General features: G+C 48.6%; 10 protein-coding genes across 10 annotated transcripts; 5 read left to right on the plus strand and 5 right to left on the minus strand.

Annotated features, from left to right (window-relative positions):
• Positions 1-812: 812 nt before the first annotated feature.
• Positions 813-2,087, minus strand: EV420DRAFT_1642929 (uncharacterized protein; the record flags this gene model as incomplete). Its single annotated transcript, XM_060477427.1, has 7 exons — positions 813-1,143; positions 1,205-1,269; positions 1,325-1,387; positions 1,462-1,602; positions 1,656-1,670; positions 1,722-1,889; positions 1,941-2,087. 7 exons carry the CDS (start codon positions 2,085-2,087, stop codon positions 813-815), a joined length of 930 nt encoding a protein of 309 aa, XP_060330866.1.
• A 456-nt stretch (positions 2,088-2,543) lies between these two features.
• On the minus strand, positions 2,544-2,856 carry EV420DRAFT_1642930 (uncharacterized protein; the record flags this gene model as incomplete). Its single annotated transcript, XM_060477428.1, has 2 exons — positions 2,544-2,803; positions 2,829-2,856. The coding sequence occupies 2 exons, from the start codon at positions 2,854-2,856 to the stop codon at positions 2,544-2,546; spliced, it is 288 nt and encodes a 95-aa protein (XP_060330867.1).
• A 554-nt stretch (positions 2,857-3,410) lies between these two features.
• EV420DRAFT_1270391 (uncharacterized protein) lies at positions 3,411-4,363 on the plus strand (the record flags this gene model as incomplete). The annotated part of the gene is made up of 2 exons (XM_060467568.1): positions 3,411-3,590; positions 3,641-4,363. 2 exons carry the CDS (start codon positions 3,411-3,413, stop codon positions 4,361-4,363), a joined length of 903 nt encoding a protein of 300 aa, XP_060330868.1.
• A 634-nt stretch (positions 4,364-4,997) lies between these two features.
• Positions 4,998-6,137, plus strand: EV420DRAFT_1642932 (uncharacterized protein; the record flags this gene model as incomplete). Its single annotated transcript, XM_060477429.1, has 4 exons — positions 4,998-5,107; positions 5,163-5,361; positions 5,417-6,016; positions 6,063-6,137. The coding sequence occupies 4 exons, from the start codon at positions 4,998-5,000 to the stop codon at positions 6,135-6,137; spliced, it is 984 nt and encodes a 327-aa protein (XP_060330869.1).
• A 149-nt stretch (positions 6,138-6,286) lies between these two features.
• EV420DRAFT_367050 (rhamnose mutarotase) lies at positions 6,287-7,128 on the plus strand. Its single transcript, XM_060481862.1, has 3 exons — positions 6,287-6,511; positions 6,568-6,855; positions 6,915-7,128. The coding sequence occupies exons 1-3, from the start codon at positions 6,476-6,478 to the stop codon at positions 6,951-6,953; spliced, it is 363 nt and encodes a 120-aa protein (XP_060330870.1). The 5' UTR covers positions 6,287-6,475; the 3' UTR covers positions 6,954-7,128.
• Positions 7,129-7,674: 546 nt separating this feature from the next.
• Positions 7,675-11,682, minus strand: EV420DRAFT_1543365 (P-loop containing nucleoside triphosphate hydrolase protein). Its single transcript, XM_060473201.1, has 11 exons — positions 11,641-11,682; positions 11,488-11,586; positions 10,561-11,429; positions 9,868-10,503; positions 9,463-9,815; positions 9,184-9,412; positions 8,615-9,134; positions 8,337-8,556; positions 8,175-8,286; positions 7,941-8,118; positions 7,675-7,888 (listed from the first exon to the last, which is right to left on the minus strand). The coding sequence occupies exons 3-11, from the start codon at positions 11,418-11,420 to the stop codon at positions 7,826-7,828; spliced, it is 3,171 nt and encodes a 1,056-aa protein (XP_060330871.1). The 5' UTR covers positions 11,421-11,429; positions 11,488-11,586; positions 11,641-11,682; the 3' UTR covers positions 7,675-7,825.
• Positions 11,683-13,613: 1,931 nt separating this feature from the next.
• Positions 13,614-14,746, plus strand: EV420DRAFT_367276 (uncharacterized protein). Its single transcript, XM_060481864.1, has 3 exons — positions 13,614-14,153; positions 14,206-14,546; positions 14,598-14,746. Exons 1-2 carry the CDS (start codon positions 13,928-13,930, stop codon positions 14,541-14,543), a joined length of 564 nt encoding a protein of 187 aa, XP_060330872.1. The 5' UTR covers positions 13,614-13,927; the 3' UTR covers positions 14,544-14,546; positions 14,598-14,746.
• Positions 14,747-15,638: 892 nt separating this feature from the next.
• On the minus strand, positions 15,639-18,542 carry EV420DRAFT_1270401 (uncharacterized protein; the record flags this gene model as incomplete). Its single annotated transcript, XM_060467571.1, has 13 exons — positions 15,639-15,893; positions 15,945-16,076; positions 16,131-16,336; positions 16,392-16,625; positions 16,682-16,795; positions 16,841-16,946; positions 17,051-17,089; positions 17,137-17,643; positions 17,757-18,033; positions 18,085-18,112; positions 18,166-18,237; positions 18,293-18,325; positions 18,461-18,542. Coding segments are annotated over 13 exons (2,085 nt in total), but the record flags the coding sequence as incomplete, so codon positions are not given.
• Positions 18,543-19,160: 618 nt separating this feature from the next.
• Positions 19,161-21,932, minus strand: EV420DRAFT_1642937 (Mak10 subunit, NatC N-terminal acetyltransferase-domain-containing protein; the record flags this gene model as incomplete). The annotated part of the gene is made up of 15 exons (XM_060477430.1): positions 19,161-19,307; positions 19,360-19,476; positions 19,527-19,688; positions 19,742-19,821; positions 19,871-20,075; positions 20,125-20,256; positions 20,306-20,482; positions 20,536-20,601; positions 20,655-20,957; positions 21,006-21,055; positions 21,102-21,216; positions 21,272-21,496; positions 21,547-21,672; positions 21,725-21,792; positions 21,848-21,932. 15 exons carry the CDS (start codon positions 21,930-21,932, stop codon positions 19,161-19,163), a joined length of 2,058 nt encoding a protein of 685 aa, XP_060330874.1.
• Positions 21,933-22,043: 111 nt separating this feature from the next.
• On the plus strand, positions 22,044-23,779 carry EV420DRAFT_1543381 (uncharacterized protein). Its single transcript, XM_060473202.1, has 7 exons — positions 22,044-22,219; positions 22,272-22,484; positions 22,538-22,618; positions 22,668-22,783; positions 22,838-22,965; positions 23,014-23,672; positions 23,723-23,779. The coding sequence occupies exons 1-6, from the start codon at positions 22,070-22,072 to the stop codon at positions 23,469-23,471; spliced, it is 1,146 nt and encodes a 381-aa protein (XP_060330875.1). The 5' UTR covers positions 22,044-22,069; the 3' UTR covers positions 23,472-23,672; positions 23,723-23,779.
• Positions 23,780-23,814: the final 35 nt, after the last annotated feature.

A 23,814-nucleotide genomic window follows, 5' to 3' on the forward strand; every position in this document is an offset into this window, starting at 1 on the left:
CTGAACGGGGACGGTGGGATCTTCATCCTGCTCCTGTTCTCCTCCACCCTCCTCGATCTGTATCCCCTGGCCATTCTCAGTCTGGTCAAGTCTGTGCTCCCCACTTTGTTCTGCAACCGGTGCATTCTCCTTCTGTTCGACGGCGCTTGTGTCTGTGTCACCGGCTTGTAAGTTCGACATGTTGGAACGATGCACAAAGCTGTTCACAGCGCCTAACCGATACTGGTTGGGATCAAATTGTCACATGTTCAGGGCGTCGAGAGAGTCGGTCATTGAATTCTAGCTATCAGCGAGTAGGCGTTGATGACGAGGCAGAAAGGGAACAGGACTTTGGAGGCGTCTTGCCACCATTGAGGTCACCCATCCACGAAGACTGTATCCCAGCGGAAAGCCCGAGTATATGTGTGTCCGCAACGAGATCACGGCACTGGAGAGCAAAGTTCAAACGCCGTAAGTACACCAGTGATAGCACCGATCCCTTTGAAATTAATCCTAGATTCCTACGTAGGTGTGCTGCTGCATTTCTGCCCAGGACTTACCAGTTTAGGATTTGGTGGTTCTGTACACAGCTTTTTATTCACATTTTTCATTCCGAGGAAACTCGATATTCCCCCTCTTGTCGGTGGTCACAAGCATAAACAGTCTCTCCAAAATACACAGTAAACATATTGCAATGACGAGATTACATTACAATCAGAAGGCATCTTTGGCAACGACATTCTTGTTGAACAAAGTGGAAGAAAAGTCCAACCTATTCAAGAGGGGACCTACGTTTGTCTTCATCGACCGCCGGCGGCTGGTGAATCATCTACTCACGTCCTCTTCGTCGCACTCGCCTCATCATCCAGACGGCAGCGCTTTTTCTGGGAAAGACGCCCTGTGGGACGGCTTCGTCCAGCGTTATCTGGATTGACACCCCACCTTGACGTGAACGGGCCGACGGTCCCAGATGGTACAGGAGCGTGCAGGCTGCAATGCTTTGGTATCACGGTACTTCTCGCGGACAGCCCAATGTTCTTCGAAGAAAGATTCGAAACCGTTGAGGGAGAATCGTGCTCTATAGGCGATGATTGGTTACGAAGCGGAGACGACGCTTTGATGAAAGCGTCTTGCAACGCCAAGTCGTATCCAACACATTGCAAGCTATAATAAGGAGCAGGGTACCCCCCCCCCCGAATCCAACTGTCGGTGTATATCGGCACACGAGACTTGTTGATCGTTTTGTTCCTTCAGAATCTGACTGATGGTGACGCAGTAGGCTTTTTTAGTCTACGTTTCGTCTATCAGTATGCAAACCAGCGTTTGCGATCCCAGCAAAGCGTACCCGAGCATCTAATTCGATCCATTGAGATAGCTTCATTTCCTCACCGTTGAAGGGTGCACTGAGCTATCGACCCAGATATAGCCACTAGAAAGAGATCAATAGACGTTAGGCATCAGACTCAGTTGAGCTCTACATACCTCATGAGATTCTGCCTCCACGACCAATTCTACGGGTGTTCCTTTGGGTAACATAACGAGAGGGTGAAACCGATACCCTGCCTGAGCTACCTTGGGGATGTGCAGAGGCATAGATCGAGGGGGCATGGGAGAAAGAATATACTGCAAAAACACGGAGGGGTCTAGCTGCTAGGTAAGTTCAAGAAGGTTCTTACAGACTCTGCGAATTCCTAAATGATATGAAGTCAGTATACGAATACACGACGCGACTAAACGCGTACAGAAGGGAGGGTAGGAATTATTTCTGCAAGTTCGTTGAACACGACACGAGGCGGCACGAAGGATTCTTCAACGAAAGATGCTTCTCCGAAGGCCACAGACACGATTTCGAGTCGGCGCTGATGAGCTTGCGCCACAAGGACCTTCGCTTGGACTCGGAAAGTGTCGATCTTGGAATTGCGTTAAATGTGTACCGTCTGATGTAGAGAAGCGAGACATACTTGTTTTGATAGGCCCGCCGTTTTCTTCTCCATTGCAGCCAATCGCTTCATGAGATCTTGTTTATCTTTTTTCAACGCTAGAACCTCGTATCTTGTCTGCTGTTCGGTCCATTTTGCCTGGTTAATAATCTCTTGCAAAAAGTTCATTTTGTTTCTTCAACAGTTTAGCTTCCGCCTGCAAAGTGGTGATCACTGAGTTAAGACGCACGTTATTTGCTCGGCAAGACCTCAGGCCGTTCGTCTGGAAACCGTAGGCGACCTGTAGAGAACTGTGAGAGTCCATTCATTGAGAAGAAATACGCGTCGCACTTTGAGTCGCTCAAAATTATTGATAGATACGTTGTGCCTGTCTTTGTATTTCGATGCCCACCAGACCTCGAGGCATTTGAACACCTCTGGTGTCATGCCCGGACCATGGATAAATGGAGGCACAGCAGCCATTGCAAGGGGGAGCTGAGTGGAATAAACGAACGCGACGGTGAAAGGTGGCGATAGTTCGAAATAAACAAACAACTTCCGGCCTCAAATAAATAAGTCTTGGAGACAGACACAAGGTGACTGGTCGCAACCGAGAGACACGTCGACGCGCCGGTCATTGGCACGTCAGGGCTCGATATCGGCAATCAGCAGCCCCACGGACTGGTTAGGTATGACGACATACGAGCCCAACTCTGGCCGAAAAACCTTCTTCGCGCTGGCTGCATTGGTAGGATCTTGCAAGGGGCTAGCGGGGTCTTCATCCTGCTCCTGTTCTCCGCTCTCCTCTATCTCTATCTCCTGGCTATCCTCAGTCTGGTCAAGTCCGTGCTCCACACTTTGTTCTGCAGCTGGTGTGTTCTCTTCCCGTTCGACATTGGAAAGGTCTGGCTACCGTTGAGCTCAACCCACGAAGACTGCATCCCAGCGGAAAGCCCATAGAGAGAAACCAGATCACGGCAATTGTTACGGAGAGGAAAATGATCCTACCTTCCAAGTCGGTCACGATGGTGTTGGTGGTACCGGCACAAGGTCCCAATAAAGAACGATGGCATTCAACCGGTGGGAGGTAATTTCCCTTTTTGGCTTTCCATCACAGCGGCGTCCGAGTCCATTCAATCGCCAATCAATCACAGAAGAATCTAGTATGGCGCTCCTGGGAATCGCCTGTCTTTCTATCTCTTTTTCAACATCGTCCCCTCGACAGGACACCACTATGTCCATTAACCAAATCGACGATCCCTCGAGCTTGAGCCAAACCACTGACGGCGGTGAGGACAATGCAGAGACCAAAGAAGGAGGAAACGAAGGAGGCGAGGAGCAAGTGCATGACCCAGAGGCAGAAGAAGATAAAAGTGAACAAAAGCGCCATGACGTCCTCACCACGGCCCTGCCGAACGCCAGCGCAAAGAAAGTTTTTGGCACGATGAGAAGACAGAATCTTACCGTTAATAAAGGTGCCAAATACGCGTCTTTTTTGACTCACCGTATCTCATGAGATGCTGGTTAGGGGACGACGCGTACAACTATGAAGAAAAGTACCCAGAGGATCCTCCCTACGAAGAAACAGCACCGAATGCGAGAGTTTGGAGAACGTACGAAGATGAAAGAAAGATACACGATGCCAGCATGGTCGAAGAGTCGCGAGACAATGTCGACGTATTGCTCGTTTTTGTAAGCCCTTTATTTTCCGTGTTCCTTCTCTTCAGCTGAGAATGTCAAAGGCAGGCCTTTTCTCGGCAGTCGTGACGACTTTTGTTTCGCAGACATACCAGAATTTGCAGGCGGACTACACTGCCATGTCAGCGTCTCTACTTTTCGAATTGGTCCTCGTTCAGCGTGCTATCGCCAACGGTTCCTCGGTCGATGCTATTTCTTCTTCCCCACTAAACCCAAACACGGCCTTTGTTCCTGCTACTACGGACGTTTGGGTGAACGGGCTCTGGTTTGTCAGTTTGTTCCTCAGCCTCACAACAGCACTCGTCGCTGTACTTGTTAAACAGTGGCTTCACCACTACGTCATCCTGCCGTCCGGGACCCCGCGCGACCGTAGTTTTACTCGCCAATTCCGATATGCCGGCTTTCAGAAGTGGCATGTCCAAATCATCATAGGATTACTCCCAGTCCTTATGCATCTCGCTCTCGCTATATTTCTCATCGGCTTGGTCATTTTCCTTCGTCCACTCCGGGAAGCTCTATCGTGGATCATTGGTACAGCAACAGCCGTTGTCTATGCGGCATATGTAGCAGCGACCATCCTTCCTATTCTCTTTCCTCAATGCCCCTACCGCACACCTCTCTGTGATCTTGTCTACGTTTCTTTTCGCCGTATCGTCCCGCAAGTGACATGGGATAACAAAAAGGCATTCCTTTTTGCGTGTAGACAAGGAATGTTAGCATGTTCCGTCATCTTCCACACGCACAAGCAAGAAACCCACAGTCGCTGACGATGATAGAGTCCAAGTCTGTGCAACAGATGTCAACAAACTTGGCGGCTGAAGCACGGGACTGGCTCTTCTCAGCCTCTTCCAATCCCGCTGTCCAAAGTATAGTAATACAGTCTAATGGGGGCCTGCCGATGTCATCAGAAGAAAGATTTCATGCACTTCAGGGAGGAAGTAGAGCAATGAATACCTTGCAGGTGTCCTTGCTTGAAAACTGCCTGCAGATGAAAGATGCCAATATTTGCGAACCAGTGTCAGGCATGGAACTTAAACTCGAACGCCTGCTTCGTTTTCATCCTCGCGGTATCGGCTGCAATTCCCCAGATGTTACCCTTGACATTGATTCATTTGAGCTCACTGCCGCGCTTCTATACAATGAATACAATGTCTATAGACACAGGTATACGTGTCTTACCGAGCGCATTTCTCGAGGACATTATGTCCCCCGCTCGTCCTTCAAAGCTGCCGCCACGTTGTTGGCTTCACCTTCTGAATCGTGCTGGACAGGATTTGTTTCATCCCCTGGATCCTGATACTGATGATCCCGCCAATATGTTTCCCCTTCAATCTTTGCGCGGCCTTCTTATACTCGTTTGACGCATCACAGAAGGGCATGACGCAGGACTTTAATTCCCCAATGGTTCTTAATTTCAACGACGCGCTACCCTATTTCCTTGACGAAATCTACGACGATGTTTTCCGTATGCTTTCCGTGTTCATCAAAGATTCATCTTTGGATGACACATCGTTGCCCCAATCTTTGAGAGGTACTGGCGGCGGTCATCAAATTCTTACTTCATAGACTTTCTCTTCCCGAGTCTGATCTGTCTCATACCATCATTCGTCCGTCGTTATTCACTGTAGTTGGGTCGATCCGTGACCAAGCATTCTCATCCCAGGAAGCTACTGCCGTCATCACGGTGCTTGACGATATCCTTTTCCCTCGGGATCCAAGCCATATTGCATCATCGTGGAAAGAGCTATGCGACAGAACTATCTCCGTTTATTCACATTTGACTAACGACTTCTTCTACTTGTTCTATGCGTGGTCTCCAGTTAATGGTTGATTTTATAACAATAAATTGGGACCATACGCCGCATTCCTCCTACCGATTTAACACTGCATGTTGGGTGTTGACCAATCTCCTTGCGAAGCGCAGTCCGCTAGCTTTTACTGTGTTCCTTGAAAAGCAATGTCTGCAGTTTCTTGGAAACCATACATTTCGTGAAGCTTCGGTTGCGATGGTTAGCGAGTATGTTGCAGGAATTTTCGCCATGCAACACGGATCGGATGGAGCTGTGGATGCAGCAATGCTTCAGCTGCACATGGACTACCTCCATAACCCACACAATCTTTTCACTGCGTGTTCTATCTTGGCCACACATGGCATGAACAATAACCGGAGTGTCATTCACAGGAACATCATGGCACTGGTGCAGCTGCATCCACGAGACGCTACCTGGGACGAGTGTCGCAGGAAACTTCGTGATCTGGTAGAAAGTGATGGCAGGGACTTTTTCAGTAAACAGCTCACATGGACAGGCTATGATGAAATTCGCCCACTGCACACCGACGAAATCCAACTCGAAAAGGAAAACATCAGATATGCGATACATGTTCTTGATGACTTTTTTGACCACGAAGGTCATACCGTGGTGAGCTGACATCCCTTCCTCAGTCAAATATTGATAGTCAATCCAGGTACCCTCGGAGTTGTCACCAGCAGCGACCACCGATAGGGCACATAGGTCACTTTTTGGGATGGTGCCTTGGTAGAAAGCCGGAGGGTAAGCCGGAACAAGAGCGGCAGGTTTAGTCGATAAGAGTATCAAACTTGCGGTGCGATAACGACACAGAAGGGATAATTGTCTTCAGCAAAATTTTGACGTTCAATGACAATGAGCTTGATGCGGCTTGTTGGTAGTATACGGTGGCTATATCTGCATCGTACAAAATACTTCGTAAGAATGGAAAGTCAGCTGATATTGGACCGTTCTTACTGAGAAGAACGGTTCAACTTGAAGTGTCATGAGGACGAACAGTGGATTCTCCGGGCCGTCCGATACAGAAGGATACCAAGTATCTCACTCAGACTTTAAGAATCGCCTCGTATCATGTCGACCCCAAAACGCATCTGTCAAATTATCAAAGTAAGTCTTGTTCATGCTTTTCATCGTCCCACATGCTTATCAAAATGGCGATTCAGTTGAAGCCATCTTCCGAAGCGGAATATAGAGAATGCCATGCCGCCGTGTGGCCTGGCGTACTTGCGGCGCTTGAACGCGCTCATATCGTCGACTATTCCATCCATTATTATGCACCGCTTCATCTCCTCATTGCCAACATGAAGTACACTGGGACTGATTATGAGGCCGACATGAAGAAAGTTGCCGAGGATCCTGAGACGCAGAGGTGGTGGGCAATGACGGATGGAATGCAGGAGAGTCTGGTTGAAGGTGCTACTGGTAGTGGAAAGGATATACCGTGGTGGGCTGTGCGTGCATTTTTGCTACTGACATTCCTATACTAACCATAATAACGGGTCAAATACAGGACATCGAAGAGGTTTTTAGGTTCGAGGGAAAGCCTTAGTAAACAGGGCAGCTGGAAAGAAACTATACCATACATGCCAGAAACTCGCCGTTCGAATTCAATCCAGCCGATTCACCCGAGCGCAGTAGCGTATATACATGGGAAATGCCGACTCAGTTTAGACTCGTTCCAAATTCTGGCCACGACCCGCAAGCATGGGTTGCGTTCCATGATTCCTTTTTGACCGATATCGCTTCGAGTCGATACTACGTACTCAACCGGTAACCGGTAACGAGTCGAGACTCTAGGACCGACGAGCGTCAACGAAGTCCTCAGCTTCGTAGGCTGCTCTTTTCTTTGCATTGCTCTTACACCTTGGTCGAAAGTCCAAAGGCAAGCCGGAACAAGGACAGCAGGTTTAGCTTACAAGTATGTTAGACTCGAGGGTCGCAACGTCGTGTAGATGCATCTTTTTGTCGCTCTGGTCCTCAGTGTTGTGTAGTATACGCAGGCCTAGCAGGAGATTTGTTGATGCATTGAACGAACCACTTGTGCCAAGGACTGGTATCGATAGATTTTGTCTGGTCTCGTCAGGGCGCTCCCTCTGGAAAGCGAAGGATCCTCTAGAAATCACTATGGACACTATCAGTCAGGCGATACTGTATCGTAACAGCAGACTGCATTCTCTCTAGCTCTTTGAAGAGTTCGGTTTGGACGGCATAAACCTACCACTTACACACAATGCATAAACACTCTTATTCTATTTCCAATCCCTCCAAAATTCGTAACATCGTAACCATAGATTGCATATAGGTGAACAGTATTATACCAGAAGTACACATAATAAAACAGACAACATGGACAGGTAAGCGCATAGATAATCGTAAGCCAAGGAGTAGAAATGAACGAGGAAACAACGACGGTCACAACATTTACAGCTCGTCGTCGGTGACATCCTCACCCCTCTTTTTGCGAGCCATACGCTCCTTCTTAAGCTACAACATAGGTTAGACTGAGTTCATTCCGAAGTCGTTCATGACAACATACCTTCCGTGCTTCTGACGAAGTGATCTTCTTGGTTTTCTTTGACTCAATCTTGTTACCCATAGCATCATACTGATCGTCATCTTCACCATCCTTCTTGTCAATACGGGGTCCAGAACCTTGACCTTCAACCCAGTTGTGGCCGGAAGCCTCAAGACGACCATCGCGCATCGCCCATACTCTATTAAAACACATACGCATCAGCTCTGAACATCAAAACAGAAATAATGAACGTACTCCTTGCACAGGGACTCTGAGAAGTCACGGTTGTGGGTAATGACGAGCACACCACCCTCGAACACCTTGAGCGCCTCAATCAGAGCAGCGAGCGATTCACGATCGAGGTAGTCTGCAACCAAATTCAACAAACGAATGAAAACGCTGAAGAAACCAACGTACTAGTAGGCTCATCCAAGCACATGACGTGGGGACGACGCCATGTGGCGGCACCGAGGACAATCTTGACCTTCTGTCCACCGGAAAGACCTCTCATGGTGTTATGCGAAACGAACTCGGGCTCCAGACCAAAGTCAGCAAAGTGCTTCTCGATCTCCCGACGAACGAGAGGTCGGAGAAGACCGAGGCGCTGAGCCTCACGGGTGTCGACTTCGATGACTTTCTGTAAATCGCAATATTGATTAGCATCAAGAGTCGATTGTGTCAATCAAAGAACTGACCTTCTCGAAACCACGCTTGACGAGGTCGTCTCGTGGCAACCAGATGTTCTCAGAGGAACTGAGACCCTTGAAGGAAACCTCATACTCATACGACTGCTTCAGCTTCTTCCTTCCAACAATCTCATCAATCAGCCTCTTCTGGCCTTCAACAACGATAGCAGCTCCATCCTTCATCTTCTGAGCCTCCTCCTCCGAAATCTGGCGGTTAGCCTTGGTCATCTCCTCCAAATCTTCACCAGTCTGGTAACGCCACAGCATGTACTCGAGAGGCGTCTTGTCCAGGTGGTTATCGATGTGGTGGAAGGCGTGTTGGGCGACGTAGCCAATGACCAAGTTGGGGTGTTTCCAGATCTCACCACCCTTGTTGGGCTCCATGTCACCAATGAGGAGCTTGACGAGGGTAGATTTGCCGGATCCGTTGGGACCGAGGACAGCGACACGGGAGGAAAGAGAGACTTGAAGGGTGATGTCGTACAGCTGCTGGGTTACTTGCGAGGGGTACTGGAAGCCAACCTTGCGCCTATATTTCTAGTAAGTACCAAAGATCTAGCGCTAGATAAATAGCTTACATCTTCAACAAACTCTTCTCCTTAGTCTTGACACCCTCAAGGAGAGGTGGGTCGGGGAGCTTGAACTTGTAGTCCTCGGCCGCCTCAAGAGTGTAGTAAGACTTGGCCTCAGGAACCTGGGCCACGAACTTCTCAAGGTTTCCACGGTATCTGCGGAGTTTGAAGCGGTTCAAGTGGAGAACGTCCGTGATCGTGTTGTTGAGGAAACCAGAGTCGTGCGAAACAATGACTGCAAAATATGTGAGTGAAAATAACACTACCAAAGGATAGGCAACATACTGGAAGTGCAAGTCTTCAGGTTCGTGAGGTAGTTCTCCAACCAAGCAACGTTAACGACATCAAGATGGTTAGTGGGCTCATCGAGCAGGAGGATGTCAGCCCTGAAAAGCATAGCCCGAGCGAGGGCGAGCTTCATCTTCCAACCACCAGACAAAGAACCGATTGCCTGGGCTTGACGTTCGTCGCTGAAACCGACAGAGGCGAGGGTTTCAATGACTTCAGCTTCGTTGGCAAGGATACGCTTGTCGCTCAAGATGAACTGGAGAACCGAAGTGTCTTCCTCGGAACCATCAATGTCGTGCTCGACGTAGAAAGTGCGAACCTCGTCGGGCGATGGGAAACCTTCGACTTGACTACACGCGAAGAGTGAGTATAGGTTATCGGATAGTATAGAAATCAGCTTACCCATTGGTGATAGCACGCATGAGAGTGGACTTTCCGGTACCGTTCTTACCACAAAGACCATAGCGGTGACCACGCTTAAGACGAAGAGTAGCCGTGTTAAGCAGGATCTTGGCACCATAAGCCAAAGAGAACTGGCAGTTGCAAAGGTCTTCGCCTTCCTCCTCATCCTCGGGAACCTCACCATCATCGATATCAGCGGTGGCGGACTTGACGACCCATTCACGGGTAACAAGGACGGGGTCGGGAGTCGCAGAGACGAAGGCAAGGTAAGGTGCCAAAGTCTCCCACTGGGGAACTTCGAAGTTCTTGGCGATGACGAGGTCGGTAGCGAGGCTGGAAGCGTAGATGGTAGCGATGTGAGCAACGTGGATCTCAGTGCCCATCTTCTTGTAGATGGCGCCGAGGGAGTGGCCGAGGGCACCGGCGTCGGTGTGCTTGATGGGAGGAAGGTCAGAACCGTCACCCTCAGGAACCTGTCCGACTTGACGAAGGGTGGCGATCGCCTTGCCGACAACACCGCGGGCTTCAGGGTCACCGATAGTAGTCTCAACCTTGATCAGACCTGGGAGGAGCTTAGGAATGAAGGGTCGGACGGTGACGTGCGAGTCCACGAGCTTGGCCATGTTGTCGACGATACTGAAAGAATGGCTTAATCAACAATGATCAAAGAAAAAGAGAAACGATGAAACTTACACTGCGACCTTTCGCTTGGTAGCAGTCAACTTCTCGTTAAGACCACGAGAGAGAAGGGGGACCATTAGTGAAAGTGTAGGTGAGTCTACTTCTGAAACGAATGTGGTGGCCGAGAGGAGAGCAATGGTATTAGGCACCTCCTCGACGGGATTAATAAGAGCCTTGATAAGAGCCGGAATAAATCGTTCAATATCCTTGTTAGAAACCAGAGCGGTGGCCTTTGTAAGCGAATCGCGGGCAGCCTTCTTCACGTCGGCCTTGGTATCCCAAATAATCTCGGAAAGGACGGGAATGATGTCAGGCATAAGCTTGGCCATCTGGGTGGGAGCGCTCTTGACGAGCTGGTTGAGAATGACGAGGGATCCGGTCTTGATCTGCCATTTACCGGCAGTTTTGAGTTCGTGAAGAAGGGCGGGAAGGATGAGGGCGGTAGCCCAGGGGTTCATTGCGACAACGTATTCTCGCACCGCCTCTACGGCAGCGGTCCGAACAGCAGGCATCTTGTCGGCAAAAGTCTCAAGGAGGGCAGCGTAGATTCCGGACTCGATAAAAACGGGTTCGAGAGCCTTCACTGCGGCAGATTTGGAGAGGGCGGCGATGAGCTGGGCAGCGCCCTCCCGTGCTGCGGGAGATTTTTTATCGGCAAGAGCCTTGACCACATCGGGTGCGACGGCCTGGAGGGAATGAGGACCGTCTTTTTGTGCAACAGCGATGAGCTGGGTGGCGGCTGATTCGCGTGTTGACTTGTCAGCGACAAAAAGAGCCGCAGCATCGACCTGGGTGACGGATGGGTGCATCGCAGCCTTGAGGTCGGCAGGAGAGGGAACAGAAGGAGCAGATGAAGCTGTAACAGCGGGCATATCTATAATCTGTACACGTTTTCCTGCATTTTAGCTGGGCCCATTGAATGAAAAAACGACAACGCACCTTTGATTGGGGAATGGTGGAAAAAAATGAGATGGCGATGGCACACAAAGGCTGACAAGAAACAAAGGATGCTCTATATCTAAGGGTGGCAAATACTGCCTGGAAAAAATGAATACGTTGTCGCTGGAACGATAATGAAACGAAGTAGCGTACCTCTATGGGGGGGATACGAGAGGGAAGAGAGAAGGTAAGGTTTGTCCACCTGATTTGCACACTTTTGTAACACCGAGTCGGACTTTGAAAATTCGCCACATTGCCCAGATGACCGGACCTTACGCATTCAGTACTCCTCCGTGATTCATACCGCGTGACATCGCTTCCGGTGCAGTTGTGGGGTAACAAGGGCCCTTATAACGTTCCCCGGACTGATGAGCCTTACCGTTGATACGTGCATCATTTATACCCGCAATAATATACCCTTGATATCCCAAAAATTTCCCCCGAGTCTTTGAAAGTTTATTGCAAAAAATGGTCTAGATGTATTCTACTTTCCTGACGACATCAGTCACCTGGTAGCGCCTAGACAGGAGGAGCTCCGAGAGGACTGGAACAGGCCGTACGAGCAGTTCGGCTGAAAAGCCAGTATACCTTGTCAAAGAGGACTTCCTTTCGCTTAATACACACAGCAAAGTGCTGTAGAACATCTGAATCATTACGTTCATTCCTCGCAAGTCGCAGAAAAAGATCTGCACGTTGTGATGGAGGGGATTTGACCGCTTGTAGTCACATCAGTAACAAGGAGATCCGGCAAGCATCGGAAAATTGAACACCCATTCTTCATCTGCATAGAACAGCCTGTTCCAGCACCGGAATGCGAACCATCAGTCGCATCCGAATATTGTTCGACCCATGATCCCTTGTTCATTTACTATGACGACACCCGGCCTTCCGAGCTGGTGAAGGACTGCCTTGGGACGAGAATAGCTTAGAAGATCACTAGTGCTCTTAACATAATCTCCCCAGAGTGAAGAGGACTGGAATTCAATGGACAGCCCTGAACAACAGAGTATTCAGCGCAGAAGGCATGTTACAACTATACACAGCTTAGCGCCGTGCTGTGTCTGCATCTTCGCGGCATCAAGATCTTCAATTGAACTCAACGTCGAAGAAGCTTGGAAGTTCACCTGGGAAACTGATATGTAAACGCCGGGAAACACGATGATGAATCTTCAAGAAGAAACTAATTCAACACCCGAACAGCGCACGAGACCAGTCCCATCGCTCATCGAAAAAGCCCGATGAACCCTGGCAATACGCCGCAAAGTGAAATCGGTTCCGCAAACAAGCCTTAGATAACTTGTCGCAAGAGTGAAAGGAAGGGTGTAGCGCTATATCTTCGGGGAAATGGAAAATGAACGTGTCTTCGCGACTCATTGTCGTGTCTACACGTTGCCGTCGCGTCCCTGATCGAGAAATAGGACAACTTGAACAGCACACATGAGCCAAAAGGAAAATCTTAGATGTTGTAACGCCAAAACAGGACATACATTCGTTCTATTACTGGGTCATAGCGGTAGCCTAGCTGTTCATATTGATAGAACGTTAAGCTAAGGCTCATAGCCCCATCGCCTCTACTTACCGTACTTGAGGCCTTGTCCGACTAATGTTTGAATGGGGAATGCTGAGTAGATGGTGTCCGGGATTCGATGACGCAACAAATAAACGATAGGCAAACGAAGGAAGGGCGTCGAAAGCTCCAAACGATTTTTTGGTTGGTACCTGGAAATACCAATCATACTCTTTATTAGTACTCAGACAAAAGGGGAAGAGAGATCGACACGTACATAAATCCCACTTGCTGTTTGCCCCATTGACTACAGCCCGAGGTTCTCCCCTAGGAAGACTCTAAAATCTCTTAACGGGTACCGGTGAGGGCTTAGGCAGTCGAGGTATGGAGAAACTCGACCAACCCTTCCGGCAATAATACCACGCAAGCACACAGCATCACTGTAACTTCCATACAATGCGACCAACCTCCATGGTACTCCAAAATATGGTCAAGGGAGAAACACATATCAACCCTTCTATCGCCACTTCCCAGGACAGGACTCAGAGCATTTCGGACGTGGCACGGCACAAGAAGGCCCACAGACAGCAGTACGCGAGATACAGCCCAGAGAGGACTCAATAGTATGAAACACAGCGAATGACAACTTGACCAATGTCATGCCGCCCCTGCATGGAGAGACGTCGCAAATGTCAGCTCTTCAAAGTTCATTGAACAAGCTCTGAAACGTAGTACGTGCATATCTTCACTTGCCGAACATGAGGGTTGGTAGCAACCAGAACGAAGCTAATATCGCTTGCCAGGGGATAACATTTGCTGGTCGAAGACCTGAAAGGCACGAAAAAGACGAAGAGAAGGCAACAAGGGGAAGCAAGAGGAGAGTTGCACTGCCACAGCCGCCGGCAAGATTTTCTCTTTCCCCAGTGCTCCACCATGACGCGCCTACCTGCCTCATTCACCAGCCTGTATCGACTTTTCTTGCGCACCACCTCGGCCTCAGTTCTTCACCATACATTGGCCACTAAAAACCTACGCCATTTGTGGCGGTCCACCTTTCACGACGCAGCGAAAGTAATACAGCACCTTCAACGTGAACCGCCTCCTCCGCCTGTGGTTAAGGAAGAGCTGGAATCTTGGTTATCTATCTGGAATGACAGAGGTGTGCTGATTGACCAGATCTTATCTGTCATTCACTGATCTACAGCGGGCAGTCGACAATACCCTCGCTCTACTACACAACTCCTCCCACACGCGCGGCCTATCTCACCAACTAACCCGTAACCTAGCCTTACTCGTACACCACGAATATCAACGAGTATCCGAAGTCAAATACCCCGTCTGGAACCCCCAACTCCCCGCAGACTCGAAAGAATACCAGATTCGAGCACCCGCGGCGAAATCTCGCACGGAGACAAAACGTGACGCGCTGAAAGCCATCAGCGATCGCGCCCTGTCTGCAGTTTCCAAAGCTGTTCGTATGGCTGAAGGAAGGGACGGTATCATTTTGGGAAGCATGGCGGTCAAGGGAAAACTGAAGCGAAACCTGTGATACGTGAGTGCCTTTCAACTACTTCGCAATGCAGCTAATTTGTGTTCCGTATAGTGATCGCTATGCATGCACTAATATACACAAAATACATCGAGAACTTGGCCAGCGCAACCAAGTATTCCGAGGTCTACCTAAACCGCTGCAACTGCAACGTCTCGCGCGCAGCGTCCTCAGGCTTTTTGATTGGAAGGACGTCTTCACGACCGTGTCGCAGTGTAATAGAGGGACATCGAAACCTGCTTCCATACGTTCTAAAAACGCCTATCAAAGACGACTCCTCTTTTCCTGCACAAGACGCGCCCCAGACTATTCTTCGCGAGGTGTACATTTTACACTGCACCTGTCAAGTACTCAATGTACTCAGGTATTACATATTCTATTCATACCTTAAGTCCCAGGATCATCACTACAATTTATCTCAACGTCCTGCACTGCGATCAACAACTAACGTATATAATAGAGATGATGGATACAGATTTCGAGGTACAAGCTCAACAAATTACCCTAACAAAAGGTATACCATACAATACTAATCTACATAATCATATCAAGCCCAGAAGAAGAAACCCCTACCGTCGGCCCGGGAACAGAACCCTCAGCAACCACAATACCGCACTCCTGCATCAAAGACAGCCACCCAGGATCCATATTCGACTCTGTCATCAACCCCAGCTCCGCCATCGCAGCAGCATTGATAGCCGGGTAGGCTGCTGGCTGCTGGATGTTGAACCAGTTCAAGTCATCGGGCTGCGGGTAAGGAGCTGGAGGAGTATACATCGTTTGTGGAGGGTAGCCCGTGGACGTGGGTGCGCTCGGATACGCAGGAGAGGTATCCATCCAATTCGTACTTTGAAGATCGAACAGAGCGTTCCAGGAAAACCCGTGGTCTTCCTCCGTGCCAGTCGGTGGGGCGTTCACGAAAGGAGAAGGAGATCCTAATGATGGTGAGGTAAATGGCTGTGCGGTCTGATGGGTCCACTGTCTATGAATTTGTTGACTAGGCGTCGACATCATCCCCCCACCGTCTTTGATGTAGTCCATCAATGAAGGATGAACATTAACTTTAGGTGGCACCGCTTCAGCTACTGGACCCCCAGGAGAAGGCGTGGATTCAGTAGTAGATGCAGGGGAACCAGCGATCTGCAAAGAGTTCTTTGATCGATGCCGCTTCGTCAATACTTTAGTCTGTCCGCCGAATATAGCCAGTTCATCCTCAGATTCGGAATGCGGCGGCTGCGTGGATGACGTGTCAGGTTGATCAATGGAACCATCGCTCTCGGGTGATAGTGATTTTGACCGGGACTGAGTGTAGGATACTACAGCTTTGTCTTTCAACTTGCGCAAGATGCCCTTGTCCAACGGCTTTAATATGCAGACAAAGGCGTCAAGTTATAAACTCACCAAGGCGACCCGTGCTCTCTGAGATTTAGCGGCGCTTGTTTCAAACAACCTGATGGCCAACTCTAAGTCCTCCAAAGCACTTCGCGCGATCGTGGTTTTGGGTGAACGAGTAACTACACTGCCAACGACCACCTATAGGGATGGTAAACATGGGAAGGGCAAACCCATTCGATAAAATTGTCTTACTGCTGAAGAAAAAATGTGATAGAGGAGGAACCACACCCTCGTGGCCGTATCAGCTGAACGATCAAATTGATGCGCAGCAGCCTTTATCATAACAGACGCACTCCGATACGCTGTCAGGAAAGAGGGAGCAAAGGGACTGAGAAGAGGGTTAGAAGGGAAGTCGAGGATAGATTGGGCAAAGTAACTTCGATGCAGATAGAGCATCGCTAAACACAAAACATAAGAAAAGGCAACACGAAAAGGTATGCATAGGTCACTCACTGACGGTCCTATGCTGGCTTGCATAGAAGTCTCTTAAACTTTTCGCACTAGAATAGAATTCCTCCTTCCCATCTTCGAGTGTAACGTACGGCTTGAATGACGCGGGGAAGGTCATCTGACGGACCTTCTTGTCGAGGTCCAGTATAGTGGCATAGCTAGGTGCTTGGGCAGTTAAGGTTGCGTCAACGACGGCACTAAAAATGTCTCGGGCAAACATGTGCTTCATGCGCCAAACTGTAGACGTGACACGTGAGTTCCAGCAATAAAGTAAGAGTTTACATCTAACTCACAGCCGAATTCAATGTCTCCGGACGGGCTCAGTGTCGCCTCTTCGTCGGTTGGGAACTCACAGTCGACAAACGATAGGTGAACCGATGGAGGTCGACCAAGAGCAAGACTCTGCTCTAGTCCGTTAGCTCAGGCCCGCCAAGCACAAACATTAAAGTGACTTGCATTAGATACGTCGCACGAGACGATTTCCCACCATAGATTTCTGCGCATCTGGACGGTGCTAGGGTCCATGTGCCATCTTGCACTATCTCGATCTATAGGCGGCTTGTGTGAGTGGAGGAACGCTTTAGTGGTGACAACAGACTAACGAAGGCCAATCTAGAATTATGGTCAACAGTGAGAGAATGAAAGATTCCAAAGAAGCTCACGCTTAGTGCTAACTTGGCAGCAAGACCCATACTGCACCACTGAAATATATGAGTTTGAAGGCATAAGAATACAAACGCGGACATACTGCGCTATCCCGGGAATATTTTTTGCTAGCCATACTGTGATACGTCGCCATAAGTCCGACCGCGCGAATGGTGTTTATTTGAGGTGTCTCCAGTAGAATGTGTTTCAGTGATAGCGCCGCAAGGCCCAGGTGATAATACAATTCTGCCTCCTTGTTGTAAGGCCCAAGACGGAGATCAAAGAGCGCCCCTAGTGCAAACACAAGGAACAGGGCTGCGAGTGTATGGGGGAGTGCCGAATGAGGATCATTATATACGTCAGGGAGGAATAAGTCAAATAATTCAGCGCTTTTGATAGGCCGGAAGAAGAGGGACGCGTGATCAATGTACAATTGACAGAGGACGTGGGCGCGGTCTTTCGTGGGCAACCTGGAGATGATATTGGCATTCGGTGTATGCGTTTGTGAAAATGGAAATCCTGTGGTGGCCTTCTCTAACTGCGGACTTGTTGAAAGTTCGGTATTGTCGTCGGATGAATCTTCGGAAATATCATCCCACTCCTCGCCGGCCTGTACAGTAAGTTAGTGTCAGCGATGACACATGAGATAGAGAGAAGACGTAACGATTAATGTCTGGAAAGCATGGTGTCAGTGAATGTGCTGCGCGAAGAGAACCAACGTACTTCTGAACCGGCTGACCTTCCGAAATACCGCATGTCGCCCTCGTCTGTCAGCGTCAACGTTCCAAGAGCATCAATGGCTTGTGTCTCAGCAGGACGTCGTTCTGCTTTTGAAGCCTCTGCTCCAAATTTTATTTTGAGAAGTTCATCTTCAAGAAGAGGGTGTCGCTTTTCAGAGACAGTAGCCTGTAGAATTGCTAAAGCGTCCTCGAGCGACCGTATACGTTGACTCATTTCAGTAATTTTGCGATGAAGATGGTCCGTATCAGCGAGAATGAATCTGGAGAAGCTTTAAAACTTTGAGCAAAGAATGACTGTACGAGAAACGAACCTAGTGCCTTGACCCGCAGACAAGATACCTGTTGAGCGTTATTGTAGCTCTGGGTGTTGCACTCAATGGAAGAGATCTAACCACAGGGGCATATACTCTCGCATCCTCGCCTACAACACGAGCTACAGGGAACTTTCTTGTCGCAACGAAGTTCTGTTCAAGACGGATGAATGGTGTTTCGCGACTGGTGTATAAGACGCAAGCCTACTGAGTCGGCGACATTCCGCACAAGAAAGCTCTCCTGAACAGCGAACGATTAAGATAAAAGCGCCAAATAGTGCAAGTGAGAATAGCAATGGAGGACGGCGGCCGCAAATGCAATGTGTCGTGTATCCAGTCAATTGGAAGCCAAGTACATGAAGCAATAACGACGCACCCCGAATACGTTTTTGCTCGATGTCCTTGAGCTCTTCCTCACTGAAGACCTTTTGTCGTCGCTTGGTTGTCTCTGGTGGCATTCCAGTTGCACATGGAGAGATGAGCGGCCCCTTTCGGTCTGATCATGACGAAATATTGTCACGGGGGTCGGGGTCCGGGAATGTTCTGCCGTAGTAGTTAGTCACTCGAAGGCGCAATCCCGAAAATTTTCATCGTTCGGAATACTCGCCTATTCGTCGAGTAGAACACAGCCATGAAAGTGAAGGCAGAACTTGGGAGGGCTTCTCGTCACGTTCCGTGAAGGCTGGATCATTACATCTACAGTGATCATCAACTTTAGAGTCCAGACTAGATTTTTTCATCTACGTAGCTATTGTCTACAAATTACTGTCATGGACACGTAACCATAAGGAAAAGAACAACTTGAACATCTATACCCACAACACACTCGACCTCTCCCCTGGAGGATACCTTGGGCAAAATCATGCCAAAAAAGCACCACACACATGATACAACCCAAACGAGAATCACCGCTCCTTGTGGGTATAGTGACTTTTAAGGTACCTGAAATGACCACTCATTTATCTAAACGCGCGATTGATTTGATATTTCTTGAACCTTTGATCAACTTCCAAGAGATAACAATCAATCATGTGCTTAGACCAATGAATGGTCAAGCTGCGATTCCTAAAAAGTAGCTATTCCCTTTCACGAAGGAGACTGGGGAACCAAGGGTTATGTCGGGGATCCCAATGTAAAGTCTTCAGGTTGAAAGACGGGACGTCTCGCATAGAACCGGGCAGTCCAGCAAGGTTGTCGCAAGTGGTCGCCAAGACTCGAAGAAACTGTCGAGAGCTTTTCAACAAATTGACAAAAAGGCGGCGAGGATCAGCGAACCTTTCGCCGCTCGTCTCTCCACTGGCCCGCCCAATCGTTACACAGAGTTGACTCGATCAATTGACTGATGATCCCGCGCGCAAAACCAAAGGACTCCGATGGGGAGTAAAAATTGTCCTGGAGAGGGAATGAATGTGAAGTTTGTTTCAACAGAGCCCATCTCGTACCTCGGAAATTTCTTGCGCTGAGGGGAGAAATTTATACAGCTCAGGGTGTCCCACCGGCGGAACACAGACATCTTCGTATTGAGGGAGCCAAGCCCACTTGTAGCGGCGGAGAAAATTTGGTTTCATGCGTTTCCAATCAAACGGTAGCAGTGGTCCCATGACCTGGAGGTACATTAAGTCTATCACGGTGAAGTGCAGTGACTGAAGGTGCTTACAGAAAACATAGCTATACTCATGATCTGTATTGCTGTTAGGAACTGTTTCTGGAATTGAAGCTCCCCGTAGGTGTTAGAACCTGTCGACGTTCATCAGGCCAAATTTTGTTCATAAATAACTCAACTCACCTAGCGGTACAACAGGCAGCACCGCATCGATGCAACAGAGTTGTTGTTCGATAACCTGAGACGTATACCAATACGCAAACGGCTTCTCTTCCTCAGCGTAGAGCTCCAACTGAAAACCTGACAATATCATCTCTCTGATTGACGAAAGCCTCCAGATAAGAGCTGCATTAGGTAGCTGCTTCACAACATCGTAAACAGGAGAAGGCTAATTGAAGCGGTGAGTAAGAGAATCTGGGAGAGACATGAGGTCTTACGTCACTGGCGAAATGAGAGGCCAGGTTGGCGAGCTGATCGTAGAAGACATGCCAATCGAAAGCCAAGTTCATTAGCTGACGTCTCCGCCGTGGCCCGTTCAACCAATTTCCGGTAATATGTATGTTGAGGAGCTACGCCTTTCATCGAACTCGTGACGTAATAAATGACAGAGGGACTGACCTTAGCTAAAGAACGTTCCATTTGAGCCAGAGGCGGAGGTAGAGCACCCCTCCAGCCATCCTGGATAACTTGAACCATCCGTTCGTAATGTGTTCCCAAGGTCTCAGCCATAAAAGACTGAATAAGCCAGGATAAGGTGAATCTGTTGAGCACCAGCAGACCATCGTAAAAACAATTCTACAGATGAGATATGAGTGGCGCTGCGACTCGTATGCTAGATGGTGGCCTACCTGGGTGCGAGAGCGTATATAGGCAGGGGTCTGAGCTGATTGCCATCGTCGTAAATTCCCTACAATCTCAAACAAAACACCATTTAGCGTCAAGGGAGTTACAAAAGAGTTTGTAATACCTCCCAGGTCGTGATGTGTTTCGTTAGAGAAAGTGATAACATTTCACGCCAGCCATGGAAAAGTCTCTCTAGTGTGTCCCAGGTTTGTGTTGTGGAGATAACATCAATTTCACGAACTGGTATGAAGGTTGTGAGACGACGGGCTATGAAGGGGTCGAAAGCAAAGTGTGCAGGAGAATCGGCTTGTGGTACGGGTGCAGGATGGGCCCGTACAATGTCCAAGAGCTCATGCGCTCGGTGTAACAGGTCCTTGAATGGCCCAGGATCATCATATATGTTGCAATCCATGAGTTGAAGAATAATCTAGGCGAAATGAGAATGCGAAAGAAGTAAACGAAAGGGATCACCTACTTTTCGTAGGTCAAGGCGGACTCGTAACCCGTCTCTCCATTGCGGCGGTACTAAGACAGTGTTAACAAGGGTACCACCGTAAGAGACGAAACACACTCTTCATTGTATGCAGTAGCCAGTTTGATGCCTCATCAAGTCTGGCTAGCGCGGACTTGACGGGGTAACCTTCTAATAATGAGACATCGCATTTATCCCCTTGCCAGTCCTCGGTCTAGAAGCAGACTTCAATAACTTGTCATTTAGATATCATGAATGAGAAGTCTCACGTCCTGAAGAATCCCTCTATTAAGACAATCCCATGCAAGACCACAACACTTCAAATAACCAAAGACAAAGGTCCTGAGAACGACTGAGAGTAACTCGACTGGTCGATCGGGGTCTCCAGTGAGAGGTTGGTAGGGCACCACATCCGGATCTATAGCACCTAGCTCGTGGACATATATGAGGGTGAAGACTGTATTTGCAAGAAGATTTCCCGCGTGCCATTCCATCTGTAAAACATCTATCAGTTGTTACCCTCACGGACCTCACTGAAACTAACCTCATAAGAAAACGACCTGTCGATTATCCAACAAACTTCTTCCGGTAACAAGGGAGTTAATGGATCAAACTGCGGTCTTCTGTTCTTCTCTATAATCATCCCGCTATCCAGACGAGGTTCACCTATCTAGGAAGAGAGATGAAGATCAAGGTACCACGAAGAGCCAGAAAGAGCTCACCTCCAACGCACTCATGGCATCCAGAAGCGAGAAACCTTCCATCATGACCAATCCACCAGGTTCCATCTCTTCAACGACGAAATCGTCACTTTACTTGTGGAAATCTGCCGTAGTGCTACTTACCGGCTGCAGCATTAAGAAAGACATCCGTCACGTCCTGAAAAGCGTCGCCGCCAGGCATATCGGTGCCTTTAGGTCCCGAATCCATGTTTGTCGTTCAGATACACGTCTAAATTGCAGATAGGAAGCCTCAGATAATCGATACCATGGCACTGGAAAAAATCATAAATGGGCGATGGTGAAAGTCAGGGACATCGTCAGTGGCTGTGTCTCTTGTCTCAGAAAATGCAGTCATCTCTCCTCAAACGGACGGTCCGTTCTTTCTTCTTGCCTTGTCGCTGTAGGAACTTTGCTACTTCTTCTGTTGCACACAACGATGTGAAGAGTAAAAATCGTGTTGTCCTTTCCGGAATTCAGCCGACTGGCGTGCCACATGTATGTGCTTCACGGCCGGCTTAGAAGGATAGGCGGCTGATGGCACATGCAGCTAGGCAATTATTTTGGAGCTCTTGCGAATTGGGTGAAGCTTCAACGTGAGGCGGAATCGGACGATGTCTTACTGTATATGGTCGCTAGTTGGCATGCTTTGACTCTGCCCCAGGACCCGGTACAGCTCGCCAACGCGAGAAATGATACGCTCGCTGTTCTATTAGCCATCGGATTAGACCCTAAACGTTCGATAATATTCCATCAGGACACGGTACGCGACTATGGTTTTCCCTAGCTATTCCTACTGATTCCTCCGAAACATAGAACAGGGATCATGCTGAGCTAGCCTGGATATTCAATTGCATAGCATCCACGGGAATGTTACGCCGTATGACAACTTGGAAGGTATTTGTGCTACAATATTGGTTTTCAATAGAGCCTGACCGCCGTGCAGTCACGACTAGCTACTTCACGTAACATGTCCGACGACACTGACGTTGACGAGGGCTCGCTCAACGCCGGTTTATTCACTTACCCTGTCCTTCAAGCCGCCGATATCTTGGTGTACAAGTGAATGCACTTCCTACCATTTCTCTCTCGCACTCCTAATTTTTATCATTCCAGCGCTACCCACGTACCAGTTGGCGATGACCAGACTCAACATGTAGAACTATGTCGAGATATCGCCGAACGATTCAATCATACCTTTTCGCCCGAGTCCCCGTTATTCACTCTTCCCGCACTTCTTAAAAGTAAGTTTCCTTCCTCCATTGCTGCCTCCCATATCAACATTTCTTTAGCATCCTCCAAACGAATACTATCCCTTCGTGATCCTTCGTCCAAGATGTCAAAATCGGCTCCCGACGTGTCATCCCGCATCCTTCTCACCGACGATGCTTCCCAAATTGCGTCCAAGATTAGAGTTGCAGTGACAGACTCTATACCAGGAATCACCTATGACCCTGTCAACCGACCGGGCACGTCCAACCTCTTGACTATCCTTGCAGCATGCACGAACGAGGACGTCGCCGATGTCGCCTTGCGGTATCAAGACAAGAATCACGGACATGTAAAACGCGACCTTACAGAAGTAATCGAGGAAACACTGAAAGGGCCGAGGGCAGAGTTCGAGAGATTGCGGAAGGATGCAGCATATCTTCGTGAAGTTGCTCTCGATGGCGCGGCAAGATCTGCTGAGAGGTCAGAGGTTGTGATGAGGGAAGTCAGAGAAGCTATTGGATTGCCGTCATTTATATAATCTATATATCACTGGTTAAAATCCGTGAATACCTTATTGACGTCTTCATTAATATACTTGGTGCCAACTTATTACTATTTCGTCCTCATAAAATGGACATTTTGTTTCCTAAAGGTTACACATTTCAATGCCAGATATAACTTATCCACGTGATGGCAGTAAGTATACCATTGAATACTTGATAGTTGCACAGTAAAAGAGCTAAAAGAATCGTCTAGTTCTGCTAATAAACAAATAAGTAAGCCACTCACTGTACCGAAATCATCAAAATCATCATCCTTTGCCTCATCAAACTCCATCGAAAGTACTGAAAGGAATTGTTTTGCCGGCGGCTGTGGCAGTG

The sequence above is a fragment of the Desarmillaria tabescens genome (genome assembly GCF_030435595.1).
Source record: "Desarmillaria tabescens strain CCBAS 213 chromosome Unknown EV420scaffold_17, whole genome shotgun sequence".
In the NCBI taxonomy this organism is placed as follows: Eukaryota; Fungi; Basidiomycota; class Agaricomycetes; order Agaricales; family Physalacriaceae; genus Desarmillaria; species Desarmillaria tabescens.